General features: G+C 43.3%; 6 protein-coding genes across 8 annotated transcripts; 2 read left to right on the forward strand and 4 right to left on the reverse strand.

The window, feature by feature from the left end:
* Positions 1-66: 66 nt before the first annotated feature.
* Positions 67-1,837, reverse strand: LOC6576815 (methyltransferase-like protein 17, mitochondrial). Its single transcript, XM_002002764.4, has 3 exons — positions 716-1,837; positions 373-662; positions 67-315 (listed from the first exon to the last, which is right to left on the reverse strand). The coding sequence occupies exons 1-3, from the start codon at positions 1,736-1,738 to the stop codon at positions 192-194; spliced, it is 1,437 nt and encodes a 478-aa protein (XP_002002800.1). The 5' UTR covers positions 1,739-1,837; the 3' UTR covers positions 67-191.
* A 108-nt stretch (positions 1,838-1,945) lies between these two features.
* Positions 1,946-3,848, forward strand: LOC6576816 (zinc finger CCCH-type with G patch domain-containing protein). The gene is made up of 3 exons (XM_002002765.4): positions 1,946-2,172; positions 2,228-3,139; positions 3,199-3,848. The coding sequence occupies exons 1-3, from the start codon at positions 2,152-2,154 to the stop codon at positions 3,793-3,795; spliced, it is 1,530 nt and encodes a 509-aa protein (XP_002002801.1). The 5' UTR covers positions 1,946-2,151; the 3' UTR covers positions 3,796-3,848.
* LOC6576817 (DNA-binding protein RFXANK) lies at positions 3,790-4,880 on the reverse strand. Its single transcript, XM_002002766.4, has one exon. The coding sequence runs from the start codon at positions 4,608-4,610 to the stop codon at positions 3,867-3,869; it is 744 nt and encodes a 247-aa protein (XP_002002802.1). The 5' UTR covers positions 4,611-4,880; the 3' UTR covers positions 3,790-3,866.
* Positions 4,881-5,080: 200 nt separating this feature from the next.
* LOC6576818 lies at positions 5,081-8,136 on the forward strand. Its single transcript, XM_002002767.4, has 4 exons — positions 5,081-5,706; positions 5,805-6,727; positions 6,793-6,964; positions 7,398-8,136. Exons 1-4 carry the CDS (start codon positions 5,341-5,343, stop codon positions 7,566-7,568), a joined length of 1,632 nt encoding a protein of 543 aa, XP_002002803.1. The 5' UTR covers positions 5,081-5,340; the 3' UTR covers positions 7,569-8,136.
* Positions 8,137-8,945: 809 nt separating this feature from the next.
* Positions 8,946-12,626, reverse strand: LOC6576820 (transmembrane protein 184C). 3 transcript variants are annotated; one of them, XM_032728416.2, is made up of 6 exons: positions 11,875-12,626; positions 11,460-11,737; positions 10,952-11,158; positions 10,799-10,892; positions 10,398-10,731; positions 8,946-10,277 (listed from the first exon to the last, which is right to left on the reverse strand). In XM_032728416.2, the coding sequence occupies exons 1-6, from the start codon at positions 12,181-12,183 to the stop codon at positions 10,009-10,011; spliced, it is 1,491 nt and encodes a 496-aa protein (XP_032584307.2). In that variant the 5' UTR covers positions 12,184-12,626; the 3' UTR covers positions 8,946-10,008. The 3 variants fall into 3 exon arrangements, with proteins under 3 accessions (XP_032584307.2, XP_043864943.1, XP_043864942.1); XM_044009008.1 differs by having other exon boundaries at positions 8,946-10,280; XM_044009007.1 differs by having other exon boundaries at positions 8,946-10,731.
* A 160-nt stretch (positions 12,627-12,786) lies between these two features.
* On the reverse strand, positions 12,787-15,876 carry LOC6576821. The gene is made up of 4 exons (XM_002002770.4): positions 14,426-15,876; positions 13,805-14,091; positions 13,293-13,740; positions 12,787-13,223 (listed from the first exon to the last, which is right to left on the reverse strand). Exons 1-4 carry the CDS (start codon positions 15,570-15,572, stop codon positions 12,874-12,876), a joined length of 2,232 nt encoding a protein of 743 aa, XP_002002806.1. The 5' UTR covers positions 15,573-15,876; the 3' UTR covers positions 12,787-12,873.
* Between the last annotated feature and the right edge of the window lie 3 nt (positions 15,877-15,879).

Below are 15,879 nucleotides of genomic sequence, written 5' to 3' on the forward strand. Positions count from 1 at the left end.
GTGCGCTAGCTGTTTGATTTACTATCAAGGAAATGCCAGTTTAGTGCATCGAAATAATTAACAAAATTTACGCTGCGCAACGATTTGTTTGTATTTAATTAGAGCAACAAATTGTTTGCTTTATATTTAAAGCCAATCGATTTAGTATCGTGGGTATCGTTAACAACAAAATGCCTTAACACTATTGTGAGTTACGCCAGTTCAGATTGTTCCGCTGGCTCCGGTTTGGATTTGTTTTGCTTCGCTTGCGGCGTGCCCAGGGCCATTGGCAGACGGTCGCCCCAGCGACTGACTCGAGCACAGCTGTAGGCGGCTCTGCAATGGATACAAGCCAGTGAGCAAATTGGAAATGGAAGAGCATTCTCTACTTACTTGCCGTGCTTGGATGCCGTAAAGATGACCTCCTGCAAATTGCCAGATTCCGTGCAAACGCGACAAATCGCATGCTTCGAACGCACCAAAGTGGGACGCACAATGCGTGGCCATTGGCGAGTGGCATCTGTAATGGGACCCTTCTTTAAGATTGCATAGCTATACGTAGAAGTGCGACGATCCACTACTGAATCGCTGCTAATTCGCAGTGGCGTATAGGCAATTTCAAAGTTGCACGGCGTACGATCTGCCAAATCCCGAAGACGTGGACATCGCAAATCGTGCGGGCACTGCAAAAAGAATGGATTAACTTTCGATTGTATATGCATTTTTAGCTACTCACTGGCGCCAGCGTGTGACCGGCATGCTCCTCGCCAGCACGGAGTAGATATCGTCTAGCTTCATTGACTAGCTCACTGCCTTTGCGTGTGCCCTCCTCCACGATCACCATGTAGCCATCGCATTTGCGCCACAGATTTAAAAGAGCCTCCTGGCGGTGCTGCTTGTCGGGCAGCTCGAATAATGTGTGTGAAATAATAACTAAATCATATTTTGTATCGATGGCGGGCAAAAATTGTCTATAGAAAACATTGCGCAACGCAATCTGTTTATTCTCTTGTCCCTGCTGTAAGATGAGCTCAGATAGTTCGTTCATCTCCCTTGATCGATCCACATTGTAATACTCAAAGATGCTGTCACGCCACAGTTCACTAGCCGCCCACATGCCGGTACCGATGCCTGAGCCAAAATCGATGTAGCTGCGCGGCTTGAAGTGTTCATCGCGCAATTGAATTTCGGAGAGCACGCGCTTCATTACCGCATACTCCTGGGCCGCTCTGCCCACGGCATAGACGATAGCTTCGTAGGTGCCGTATTCGATGGGTTTCCAAGCGTATGTGCGCTGACCCAAACGCCTATTAATCTCTAATTCACGCTTTCGCTGCCAACGCGCCGCCTCCTCCTCGCTGAGCGTGGCAAGCCGTTCCAATGGCATCTTTGCATTGATCTCTTCTATAATCAGTCGTTTCTTATTTTCGATTTCCAACGGCGTTGGCGGCGGATGGCGCGCTTTTATATAACGATTGAGCAGCTCACTGTCGCGCAGAACTTTTTTCACAGGATGATCGCCCACAATGCGTTTTAACGTGTCGCTCAGTTGCTTGGGTAGCTCGATGAAGTTGGGTTTTATAATGCCGGGATGTTTCCTCGGTTTGATCGCCGCTTGCTCCAAGTCGGCAAGTACTGCCGGCTCGACTGCTGCGCTTATTTTGCAGGTGTATCGCTTCAGCAGGTGTGTGCTCGTCAGAAAAAGTCGCGGCGCGAGCATTATATGGCCAGCTGTGTCCAGCATAAAAAGCGAAGCCATTTTAAATGGACTTATTTAATAGCACAAAAGGTAAATAAACACAAGCATGTGGCGCCCGTTGAAATTCCTTGATAAATTGTGCAACACGATTACCACATTTTTCAACACTGTTTTACTTTCAGATTGGTAAACTAAATAATCGATTTGCCATCAGCAAAAGTATTTGGTTTCGCATTTAATAGAAAGTAAATTTATTTATTTATTATAAATTCATATATTTTTCATTTAAATTAGATTAAAATAAAGGACCCATGCATAATCTATCAATTAGACACATGTAGAATGAAGCATTTTTAAATCATCTCTGTTCTATGTGAGCTGCATACTTGCCTTAAGCATGTCGCCGATTCATTTTAACTGGCAAAATTAGATATTTTTGCAAAATATAAACAAAAATGTTTAAACTGTAGAATATGGATGAATACGAAGCCCAGGTGAGATTTACCTGATTATAATAAAATTGCATAATAAATTTCTTCTCAATTTCAGTTGCTGGTGGTTAAGCAGGCGCTGCTTGTAACATCCGACGAGCAGCAACGCGATGAATTAATAGCCCTGCAAACAAATTTGGAGGAACTCTTGGCTCTGACCAGAGGCAGTGAGCCTGAAGCTACTAGCGACACAAAGACACCTGAGACATCCGATAATATAGACGATGAACTACAACGTTTTCAAAGTGAGCTAATTGACCTGGAGCACCAGCAAGCTGATCCCGGCGAGGATCAACAACGGCTGGAAGAACTACGCACCAAATATAATGGTTTATTGGGGGAAAAGTGCTCCGCACCCCATGAGCATAGCTGGGGTGCTCTCAGCTATCACAATGCACTTATATGTGGTGTAGATGATGAATTGATAGTGGATAAAAATGGTATTTTGGACGTGCGACTGCGCGTTCTCTTCACAAACCCAACTCACCGCGAGATGTTGCCCTGTAACTATTTTTTGGAGGGCGAATGTAGATTTGACGAAGTGCGATGTCGTTACTCGCACGGGGCTCTGGTACCAGGATCATCCATTAAGGATTACAAAGCTCCCGACTTTCATAGACTTGCACGTAATTGTTCAGTTTTGGCCAAGCTGCAAGATCGACTGTGGCACCGTGGTCGGGTGCTATGCGTCAATTTTGTGGAGCAGCAATGTCGTGTGCGTCTGGATGGCCAGGAGCACAAGGAGCGTGAGCGAGACTTTCCATTTGAGGAACTGTTTCCTCTGGTCACTGCCGAAGATGACGACCTGACTAGCGAGAGTGAAGAGTCTAATGAAACTGATGGAAGCGATGCAGGGAATGATTCCGACATGGACGACTTCGAAGCGGCGCGTCAAGCACGCATGGTAGAGTTGAGCCTATTTACGTTCAAGCCCACCGAGAGATTGGGTGCCTGGGAGCAGTATACACGAGTAAGTTTTCTGAAGAACTTAAGTTCCAGTTTTCAATAACTAAATTTCATTGCTTTCAGGGCATAGGCTCCAAACTGATGGCCAATATGGGTTACATACACGGCACAGGCCTTGGCTCGGATGGTCGGGGTATTGTCACGCCCGTTAGCGCACAGATACTGCCACAGGGCCGCTCGCTCGACGCTTGCATGGAGCTGCGTGAGGCAGCCAACGGCGACAAGGACTATTTCAGTGTGGAGCGTAAGCTGAAACGCGCTCAACGTCGCCAGGAAGCTGCGAATGAAAAGGCCTACGAACGTGCATCGAAACGTACCGATGTGTTTGCCTTTCTTAATACCAGCGTGCTGGGCCAGGGCAGCCAGCAGACCGAGAATGCAAACAAGAAAACAAAGCCGAACAATCTGCAGCAACACTCAAATAAAACGCTCAATGTGGAGACGGTGCGAATTGCAGACGATATACGCAGAAAGCAGCGTGACATTGCCAAAGTGCAGCAGTCGCTGGCACGCAATGCAACGGATGCGCAGCTGCAGAAGCGATTGAATGTGCAGCTCCAGGCACAGAAGCAAGAGCTGGCTACGCTGCAAGCACAGGAGACAAGTTTATGCAAGGAGCAGCAGACGCGAAAGAGCAAGAATAAAATGTTTGAGTTCTAGTTTGAAAATCAACTTAAATTACTTTTTATTAAAACTATATTATAGTCTATAAATCTCTTATGTATATTTTATTAAATGTTGCCCAGCGCTCCTGCCGTCAGCACAGCAGTCATATACTGTTCCAGCAGAGCCTGGGACAGATGCGAGCCATGCTCGACGGCCAGTGCGTATGCTGTCTGCCCATTCTCATTGGTGGCACTAAAGTCCAGATCCCTGGCCAGCAGCTCGTTGCAAGTGTGCGGATGATTGCCAGCTGCCGCATACATAAGTGCTGTATTGCCCACAATGTCCATGTGCGTGGACACAGCTCCGCGATCAAGTAGGAATCGCACAATCTCATTGTGACCCCCAGCTGCAGCGAGCAGCAGTGGTGTAACCATATCCGGTGCCAGACTATTGACATCAGCACCAGCCGCTACAAGCAATTGCGCTGATACCAACTGGCCATAGGATGAGGCCCAGTGCAGAGGCGTGAATCCATGGGAGTCCCTGAAATCAATATGTTTTTGTCGCAATAGCTCAGCTTTAACCTGATCTTCTGTGATTTCGCCTTGACCAGCGCGTTCGTGGAAGGACAGCGTAACCTCCACAGGACAAAATGTGGCCTCTGTGTTGCCGCGCTGCAAATTCGTCAGGACCGTCGATTGAGGACGATATGGTAGAAATGCACTCTTCCGCTTAGTCGAATTAGCATCCAACAATATACTTGAGCCGTGCAGCTTTGACGAAGCCGGTCCTTGGACGTGGGCAGGCCTGGAGGGTTCATCTTCATCAGAATTGATGCTTTTCTGTAGTTTGTTTACAGCAGCTACCATTGTGCACACTTCTCTTCTTGTTCAACTAAAGTAATAGCTAATAGCACTTGTGTGTTAATCAGTTAACAATAATGTAAATAAGTACGTTATAGTAAATAACATACAAATAAGTTTGTTGAACTTTCAGCAGGCAAAAGATAATGCCCTAAAATATAACAGCTGATTTTCGGCCATCAGCTGTTCGCTCAGCTGAGCAGAAAAAGCCATTAATTTTAATGGCGTGCTTCAAAGGACACTTTTAATATAGATGACCTCATTTCGGCGTATTTTATGTGCTATGTGCTAGAAGAATAATAAAACATGTATATACCATATATAAAATAACTTAAACATACTAACACCCACCCATATTTGTTTTTAAAGTTCTAGCGATGGGCGTATTTCAAATAGCTTCAGCACATAATCGATAACAAAATTACCCAGCTGGTGATGGTTGTTTTTGTTTGGGTTTTTTATATTTCTTTGATTAGCAAATATAATTATGTAAATATATTTAACTGATTCATTAGTATAGTCTTGATATGTGCATGTGAGCTTGTGTTTCATAACTGGTTTGTTACTGTGGCGTAGTTGGCACAAAAATCTACCCTGCACCTGTTGGGCTGGTTTCAAAGCAAACCTGCGTTTTGGGCCTTTTTCTGCCCCTTTAACATTGAGGAATTTTTTTGCAATTAAATTGCGTCGAAGTTTGGACCCACGAACACAACACAATTACAACCACAACTTCAAAATGGGCAACAATGTGAGTGCCAAGGCGATGCCTGATGGTGAGGGCAGCGAACCTCCTCTGGATGGTGGGAAACATAAAAACCATCAACATCACAAATCTAGCATACAGTCATCGAACGGCAACAATAATGCCAGCGATATTGTTGTCAGCAATAGCAACAGCAACGGCGGCGGCAACGGCAACGGCAGCAATAACAGTCTCAAGGTGCAATCCCAAACACAAACAATGACCAGATCCGCATCAGGCGCCGATGTGACGGAGAAGCACCTAACACAGCTGGTGCCAGTGGAGCGCCTGGCTGATATATTAAAGGAACAGACGAGTGCCAAGTACGGCATTAATGGCATTGTGTCAGATGTTTTTGTGGTGAGCAAGCACAATTAATTATCTGATAACAGTTTTATAGCAACTTGACAACATTTAATTGCACGCACACACACACACACACACACACTCGTACGCAGTCTCAAGTGTTCCCTGGGTACACTGATTTGGGCCATCGTCTCTTCCAATTAATGCACGTTAACTCGAAGGCAACAACAAAGCATCTGGGCGTCGTAGCCTTTCGACAGCAATGCGAAAGATTTTTGGGCATAATGGACGATACTAAGGTGCTGGAGAGCTACATTAAGATGTACGCACAGGCGGATAATCCTGATTTCATCGATAAAGTGGGCGTCACGCGTCTACTGCATATCTGCTATACGATTGCCATGCAGCACTCGGGAAATGCAGTGCTCTGCCGCTCCATCAACAGGACTTTTGAGTCGGTGACAAAGTCGATATTTTTCAGTCACGACAGCCTCAGTTTGGGCTTCGTTTGCCGATGGTTCGAGCAGAATCTGATACGTCCTGTTTTACTGGTGCACAAGTATTGTGTGCATACGCTCTCCACAGCATATCGTGGTCTGGAGCAGCAGACACAATCGTGTGGCCTTGAGTTGCAAACGCCAGTCATCGAGCAACGCAATCCATTTGCATCCGCTGATGCAACGGATCATAATGCGCCAAGCGTGCACATGGAGTCGCTGATGCCACTCTCACAGGCCTGGCTGCTGGCCGGCGCTCTGCCGCCACTTTATTCCAAGCCGCGTACAATTACGCCGCCCAACAGTAGCAACAACAGCAGCGCCCAGTCAGCTGTGCAGATATTCAAGGATAAACTCTCGATGATGCCATCACACTGGACCCTGCTGTACGACTCCAACGAGCATGGCGTCGGTGCCAATCGATTCTTGCACCACGTTCTTGGCTATCGTGGACCTACATTGGTCCTGCTGCACACAAACGACAAACAGACCTACTGCATTGCGGCGCCCAGTGAGTGGAAGGAGACCCATTTGTTTGTCGGATCAGAGGGCAGCTGTGTGATACAGCTGTTACCCAAGTGAGTGTACTTGGGAATCTACGATCACAGAATATATATTATTAACTTTTTTTTTCCATTTGTAGATTTGTGATACTGGAAAAGAAGCCCAATATTTTGTACCTTAACACCAGCATTCGCGGCTATCCGAAGGGATTGCGCGCTGGAGCTGATCCCCGCAAGCCCATCATAGCGGTAGATGAACATTTTGAGAATGTAGACTGCAAGGGCATTGCGGCAGGTCTTAGGTCCATTGAGGTAAATTGATTCAATTGCTAATATTGTATATTTATATGTGCAATAAGCCTTAATCAACATAGTATATATGGTATAAAAAATTCATAGAAATGTCGCCATGTTCTATCGCATATAATATAATATTATATATATATATATTTATATGTAGGTATGTATGTATGTATGTATATTTCAACGGGCCAGTCTAAGCATTTAAAAACAACACTTTCGAGCCGCTGCTAGAGTCAAGGCCATCGAACTTGGACGCTTGATCATTGCCGGAGTCAATTTACTTAAGTTCAATCGAGGCCAGACTCAACAGTAGGGCGCGAAAGTGTGTGTACATACAAATGAAGTCTAAATTCTTTACCAAACAAAACAAAACAAATTCAATTCCGAGACAACAAATTGTTACCAACAACAACAAGATGAATAACGACGCTCTCTCTTACAGGTTTGGGGCTGCGGCGATAAATCATCACGCGATGTGCAATTGGATATTAAAAAGTGGCAAATCAAGGAGGCGGAACGTCAGCGTACAGTCAAATTAACAGCCGCCGATTGGATGGATCATCCGGATCGATATTTGCTGGAGCTGGGTGGCAGGCAGAACTACAACAATTAATGGCGACAACAAATTTCGCTGTTGTCGATGCGTGTATTGATTCGAAAGCAATTGGTGTGTGCCTTTAATTGGAGAGCGCGCTTTTAAATTTACGGGAAATACATTTAAAAATTATAATATTATTATCCGTTCGTTCACGACAAGTGTCAAAACCCTGGACTGAAATTGTTTGTATATGAATTGTGTTTCGATAAGCGAATTTTGTTTCATGTTTTTCTTTTATTTTTAACGGCAATTCGGATTTTGATACGATATTTCTACGAAAGCATTCGTAATGCCATTTAAATAATTATATATATGATTTTTGATTATGCTTTTTCTGCCTGTACTTAAAAACGTTGTCCTTGTCACCAGTTTTGTTTATTTTTCCTCTATTTTGTTAATTGTCCGCTTATATATATATATATATATAGATATATAAAAGGAAATTTTAATGCGTCAGGTAATTAAGTTTTTCTTTCTATTATTATTTTGATTTTCTATTTCTTCTAATCTTAGAATGCAAGTATTACAAAAAGACAAAAAATGCTTAAAACAATAAACAAAATCAAATGTTGCAAAAAAAAAATAAATAAACAAACAACGTTGGAAATCTACTGATGGCTGTGGGCGCTGATTTGATGAAATTGCTGAATTAATTGGAGGTGCCTATCAGGCAAAAGCACTCTAAAAAGTTGATAAATAATTCACACACACTTACATATGTGCATAACATACGGGCGCGTGTGCTCTGATTCACGATATTACCATTTTATCAGCAAGAGTTTTGATAAATTCTAAAGTGTGTTTACCATCGGTCTGGGTCTGGGTACAATGGAGAAATTAATGCAATTTAGAAATCTGCGCGAAAGCGTAAAACAATTTCAGATATGGGCAATAAAAGAATGTCAGCAAAAGTCAGAATTTAAAATAACATTTCAGTCTTGAGTAATCAATATATTGAATTCACAAAAATCTGCTTCAAGGAGCTTTTCAGACTCATCAATATATCATCTAGCTGTTTGAATATCATTCTTTAAATATTGTCATGGATAAAAGGCATCAAATATTGAATATACTAGCAGCTAAGCGATGCTATGCATCTATATAAAACATTCGAATAAAATATTTATATGTAAATTAGTTTGCATAAAGTATTTGGAAAAATATCATGGTAAAAGTTTTTAAATAACATAATAATTTGAATATAAAAGCAAAAATAAGTCATGTGAGTTATTTCAAGCTTATCTTACAAAAATAAATATCATGTCATCTTTATAATAATTAGAAAAATAAGAAATAATAGAGGTGTCACAATGGATGCAGATTAAATGCAAAATGTGCTTAAAAAACAATAAAATAAAATGCCAATTAGAAATGATAAAAAACGAAAAAAAATACAATAATAGAATTTTTGCATAATTATATTATTGAGAATTACATTAGTTAAATATACAATATATGTGGGTTTTTCAAATATAAGTTACGCCCTTTTCTGACCGGCAGTCACTTCATTCACAATCGTTTGCTTTATGGGTATGTATCAATTGATCTACTATGCAATATACGAATACAGGGTATTAATAGCCTAATCAAATTACAAGCTACTGACACACACAGCAATCGTATATATATTAGTTAACTCTCTCTCTCTCTCTCACTCTGTCTCTCTCTGAATATGTAGAATTTATGTATTCCTATAATTTTGAAATTGAATGTATAAAAAACGTTCGACCCTAATCTATAATATATTTGCATATAAAAAATCTCCGCTGGCCAATGCATATAGAAGTACATATTTATGATGATCCTATGGAATTGTATGCATCCCTATAAATCGATTATATATGCAGTATGCAGCTATGGTTTAAAATCAGTTATTGCTCTCGCTATCGCTTTGGAAACTAAGGCCACGCAATTTTGAAACATCCAATTTGATTGGGCTGCCAGAAGAGTTAGCTTAATGTGAGTATTTAGCTTAATATACAAAGGAATTTTGGTTTGCCAATAGATCGAACAAACGATAATTGAGTAAGTGAAATAACTGATAGTATAGGTGTTTATATAGAAAGCACAAATATCGCTCTGTCACTAATAATTGGGTCTAGGTGATGTACTCTCTGTCACGTCGACGGCGCGTCGTGGATGCGACAACTACAACTGGCATCTGTTCGACATTCTCTGCATTCACTATTTCATCATCGTCTTCCTCATCATCATCGTCTTCGTCATCGTCCTCGTCCTCGTCATCGTCTTCGTCATCGTTGTCATCATCCCCGCCCGTTGAATTGGACCACTCGGATGCAGTTTGGTTGCTGCACGTGGCACTAAATTTTAGGCTGCTTGACATCCCAAATGAAACGGACAGCGATGCACTCAGCGATGAGGCATTCAAATTTTGACTAACTTCTACATCGTCCCCATCCTCGAGCACATCGATGTGCTGCTGCTGATAACGTTGTCATCTGCCTGCACCCAGCAGAAGCGCATAGTCATCGTTTGACTCCGGTATCGGAGCTGCTGCCGAGGCAGTCGTACGCGCCTGCAGAAAGCTGCTGCCAGCCGCTTGCGCCGCCCCAACACCGCCAAGAAAATGCTGCTGATCTCGTTCGCGCAGATGCTGATTTGTGTCACGCTGACGCGCCGACTGTTTCAAATTGGCGCCCGGCAAGTGCAGTTGTTGTTGTTGGTAATTGTTGCTACTGCTAATATCATCAGCCGCATCGGCGCCTGCTAAGGGAAATCGAGACGGGGAATGAGTTTGATGTTCACTTAGGGTGTCCAGTTGCCCCACATTGACGGGCACAATTAACCGGCTCGATGTAGCCCCATAGGTGGCATTACTGTTACCTGCTTGTGCGGAGCTGCCACCTGACATCGACGGCTCCTGCCGCTTGCTCATTAAGTACTCGGACTCGCTGCTCGAACGACGCGGACCACGCGCCAGTGGCTGATATGTACTGCGACCCTGAAAACGGCGACTTATCGAGCTGCTAACCACGCCCAGATGCTCCGTCACATCCTCCTGCATGTCCGAGATGTCCATCATCGAGAGAAACGCCCGGCACCAGCTGTGATTCGGATTATTCCAATACTGTGGCGAATTGATATGGAATGGATGATGCGGAAAACTGTAAATATGCGCCACAGCCGCAATAAACATTTCTATACAAATGAGAAAGTTCTGAAACAGACGAAACGGAGTTGAGTTTAACAAATCACGATTAGATACTCCAGCCAGTGTCGCTTACTTGTAGCGTGGAGGCCAGATTGGCTTCGCCCACGTCACCAAATATACCATTAATAATTTTGTAGAATACTAGCGCATTAAGCAGCACCCCTTGGCTAAAAAGAGGAAATTCTGTTATTCTTATGGGTTCACTTCAAAAGGCTTTGGTACTCACAAAAACGAAAAGAACACAACAGCCTTGATACACAAAAACTTCGGTATAGGTTTCATGGGCTTCAAGTCCTCTTTGTTGGCCCGGTAGAATAGCACCAGGCAGTACATGGCCACAAACTGGGATATATTGTTAATGACCACAATGTAGGGAAAGGCAACATTCGCCGAAAATTCGCCCTCGCCGTAAACTCCACATAGTTCGCAAATGCTGGGAGAGAAGTATGAATCAGTAATATAATTAGTTAAATTTGTATAATCGAAAGAATTCACTTAAATTATCTTAACATTAAATGAATTAGTTGCCAGATTTAGTTAATGATAACGTAATATATGTGTATGTAACAATTTACAGATTTCTCATTGAAATTATCAGTCATTCATCATCTAAGGATCAGTTAACTTTAATCTATTGCGAATCGCATACATATATTATACGAAATTCCAAAGTGAGCTCGTCACAGCTTATACACAAAGTGAGACGTGGCACTTGTGCGTGATCTTCTACTTACACCGAGATAAATGTCGTAATGGGCCGGACTACGGTATACTGCATGATGCCGTGCTTGCAATTGTGGATGAACTCCCTGCCCATGACCCAGGGACGCATGCAGCAGAGGGGAAAGAAGTGTGGCACCTGCGGCTTATATTCCATCGTTGCCTCCAGGTCCATGTTGAGATTCAGATAGTTTAGCAAATAAACCATGAAATTGTAAATGACGTACGCCTCATAGCACTCACGCAGCGAGTCCACGTATATGGAATGCTTCGGAAATAGCAGGCCCAGCCACTGTAAACAAAAATACAAATTCTTAGTCAAAAAATCCAGCACTCACTCAATGAGAACGATAATTGGTTAAGATTCGATTTCAATGATTTTGAGTAATCAAAAGTTTCGATTTCGACCGCTTCCATTGACCCACTTACCGCATTCAACGCATAGATGGGCACCATCCACAAAATGCGTATTATGTGCTTTTGCAGTATGGGCTTTGTGAAATGGATGACGTGTTGTATGATATGCCAAATGGAAATGGGCACGGCGGAGAGCACGAAGAGTCCGCCGATAAGTATAAGTTGATCGTTCTGCTTGAAGCCATCCTTCACCGAGTTCACAATCAGCAGCGGCACCACAATTATCGCGAATATCGCATATGTGACAATCAGGAGAGGCTTTATCCAAATACGCCATTCTTCACAGAAGCGACGGATGTCAATACGGCACATCCTGCACATTGGTTTCGTTGTTTCTCTGTTTGAGAAAGCTTGCTACAAGTATTGCTTTCGTCACTCGAACAAAGTCGCTGAGCAGCAACAGAGCGAAATCGCCGTCGTCGTCTTCGTTGTTGTTGCTGCTGTTTTTTTTTTCGTTTTTTTTGTTTTTGTTGCCGCCGCCCTGTTATTGTTTGTCTGTTGGTTTGTTCGCTTGGTACGATTAGGGTCCCTCTATCTGAATTTTACATGGAACGTCTCTTACACCCACGTACTGTTTGCAAGCGCTTAGCGCACATGTTGATATTACTTGTTTTCAATACACACATACACACGAACACAGTCTACAGAAAACAATTAAGGCCGAGTTGCATATGCAAATTAAAATAATTTAACTTTTTGTGTTTTATGTGTGCAGTGGCCGTCGCTTGATAAGGGCAAATTTAACTGTCTGGCAGTACCAAAAACTGCACAGTGCTGTAAATCGTAGCAAAATGTGCATAATTTACAGCACTAGCGCAAGCAGAGTCGCAATGGGCAATTTCCATCATTTTGTTTGCCTACTATATCTGGAACAATTTCCCCCACCAAAATTTCCTTTTGCCACAAAATCAATTTCCCTTTAGATATTATTGTATGTATATTTAATTACAGATTATAGAATAGCAGAATTACAATATGCATATCCCATATAGATAAAAACATTAAAATCTATTAAACATATATTGTGTCCTTTAAGCTGCTGCTACGATTCAAAAACAGTATCGCGTCGATCTGGTTCTGGCTGCCAGTGAGCATAAAACGCTTATTGTAGTCATAAATCTGTTCGCGCAGCACCTTCTTGAAGTTTAAATTGACAACGCCGGGTACACCCTGATAGAGTGTAGCCAAATCGCGCAGCGTGCCGTAGATATGACCCATCTTGTTCCACCACTCAATGGGCGACTCGTCCAGCTGCACAATCACCTCGTTACGATAGCGCTTGAGATCCGTTTCCACAGTGCTGTCGGCATCTCGCTTCGGAGCACTGGGTATCTCTGTAATATCAAACAGCAGTTCCAATTCTACAGGAAATCCATTACAAATTAATTTCACAATTTTCTGACTGATATTTGCTAGCTACTCAAACTTACTTGATTTCTTTGCGCTATGCGAGGCGGCCACTGCGGCCGCTGAGCTGCTGCCCGACTTGACATTTGGTTCCGTTTTAATGGTGACTGTTGGAGCACTGCTCACAGTTGCAGCTGACGCCACCTCAGTCGAATCTCCGCTCTGGCTATCCGTGCCCATCGAGCCACCAAAGGCCTTATTGTATTTCTGTGTTAGCATGCGCACACAGCTGTCAAGATTATCAATTGTGGTCAGGCGATGGAAACGCGGATCAAGCAGCGCAGCGCTGGTCAGCGTATCATTGGCAATAATCTGCGATTGCAGCACACTGGCGATCGTACGTTTAATGTTCATCATTAGGGGCTCATCCTGCTCAGCAATGCCCAGTTTCTTGATCAATATCTTTGATGTGATCGGCGACAACATGCTGCACAGTGGCATATCTTCGCCACGCAATGTGTCCAATGCAATCTGGTGGATCGATTTAGTCATTATCTTTACGCTTCACAGGAAGTTGAATATTTTTCACACTTACCACCAGGGCACTGAGCGCTTCGGTAACAGTTTTGGCTGTGATTACCAACTGATCCATATCTTCGGACCAAGATATGGATTCGGCAAAGAACTTGAGCAACTCGTACAGAGTCCAAGGGAAATGTTCATTGTATGCCGGCAGCTCCGACACCTTCGAGCTAATCTCAGCCGAATGACGTTGTATGATGTCCTTCACCTGCTCCAGTGCTGTGGCCACCTCCTCCAGCTCAAAGACGTGGCGCAGACATTTGTCAATCACCGACACATAGCAGAGCACAACGGGTATATCTGCGAGAAGGATGAAGAAGTATCGAGGATTAATAGATGAATGGATATGCTGTTAGCAACTACTTTCCGGATTGACTATATGATACCGTATATATTATCCTTGTTTATATTATTTACCCCAAATTTGTATTATGTTTATTCTCACTTCACTCCTAAGAAACGTGATATGAATTTAAGTATAAACAAATAAAACAATAAATAAAAATGCCCTACTTTTGCCGCATTTAGGTTATTGTTTATACTATATAAGTAGACTTGATAAACTATTCATTCAATTATACACACATGAAAATATATGCCATTTGTTTAAATCTTAAACTATTCCTTTACTCACTCTTCTCCTTCAGATAGGTCTGCAGCAGATCCTCCTCATCGTCATAGCTGACTATGGCCAGCGTACAATTGGGCAAATAGAAGTCGGCGAGAACTTCATCGAAAGAGACGTAGTCGGTATACTCTATGGTGGCGTACATAATGCTGCGGACGCACTGCGTCTCATCGCTCAAATAGTGATGATAGATGCTAAGAAATCGTCGCTGTTCCACATTAATCCACTGCTCGAAGGCCAGCGAATAGGGCTTCTCGGCCGTGAAGTCGCGAGTAAAATCACCGATTTCAACGAATTTTGATGCATGCTGCTCGGTGATCAGAGCGTCAATCTTCTGGGGCATGGGCAGCGAAGACAAGTTGCCCATGGCCAGGCGTATGAACTCACTAATGCCCGTGTCATACAGAGTCTCCACATTGCGCACGTCATGTATAACAATGTCGGCCATAGCTTCGGCCAAATTGGTAATATAGCTGCGCACCTGCATGCCCCCGGCTCCCTCCTCATGCTTGATGTTTGCGCGCGTGAAATGCATGGTGCCCGACGCGGCTGTACTTTTACGTTTGCGTGCGTACTTCAGATCGCGCGGCTCGATGCTAATGGAGCGATCCTCCTCTTCGACTAGATTCTCGGCATCGTCGTAAGTCAAAGGCACCATTGTCTCATAGAGCATTGTCTGCGAGGCATTATCATCCTCGGCCTGCATGGCGGCTGCGGCCACAGCAGCCTCGTCCATATCCTCATCCTCATCGTTTTCATGATGATTGCGATTGTTAATGAATTCCAATTTGACGCGACGCGAGGAGACATTGCGCTTGGACAATGGTGGATGGTTGAGATTACGCGGCGTTTTGCGCGGCGGCACTTGGATGTCGTTCTCCTGGCACAGAGCCTTGAACAAGTCTTTGTGCCGATGTTGCAAATGCGCACGCAAATTGGTCGTATTGCCATGATTGGTCAACACTTTGTGGCATTTGATGCACACAACATTCTGCTTGGTAATTACCTCGTCATTATCGTTTGATGGAAAGCCAAAGTAGCGCCAATAGACGCTTTTCATTTTGGGCGAGTACAGTTTGGAGAAATTGAGCTGCGAGACATCTTCGTATTTGGCCTCAACGACCATTGGCGAACTGGCCACTCCGTCGTTCATTTTTAAGCTTATTTTGGTTGTTTATTGATATCTGATTACCGATGCCACAAAAAAATAAGCGCGCAATTTCTCGATTATAGATAGTCAGTTCAATAGTCAATAGTTTTTTATCTGTATCAGAAAGTACAGTTCAGAGTTGCCACGCGACAGAGTAGTCAATCGATAAGGCAAATGGCTATATTGTGTTTCACAGATGCGCACAAATTGTATTATACTTATTTTTAATTGTTTGACACGTTACAATCGCTGTGCATTTGACATTTATTTTACGTTCTGCCACGGTAAAATGTAAACTGTGTGAAGTTTT

Source organism: Drosophila mojavensis, unplaced genomic scaffold, assembly GCF_018153725.1.
Source record: "Drosophila mojavensis isolate 15081-1352.22 unplaced genomic scaffold, ASM1815372v1 contig_36, whole genome shotgun sequence".
Lineage (NCBI taxonomy): Eukaryota > Metazoa > Arthropoda > Insecta > Diptera > Drosophilidae > Drosophila > Drosophila mojavensis.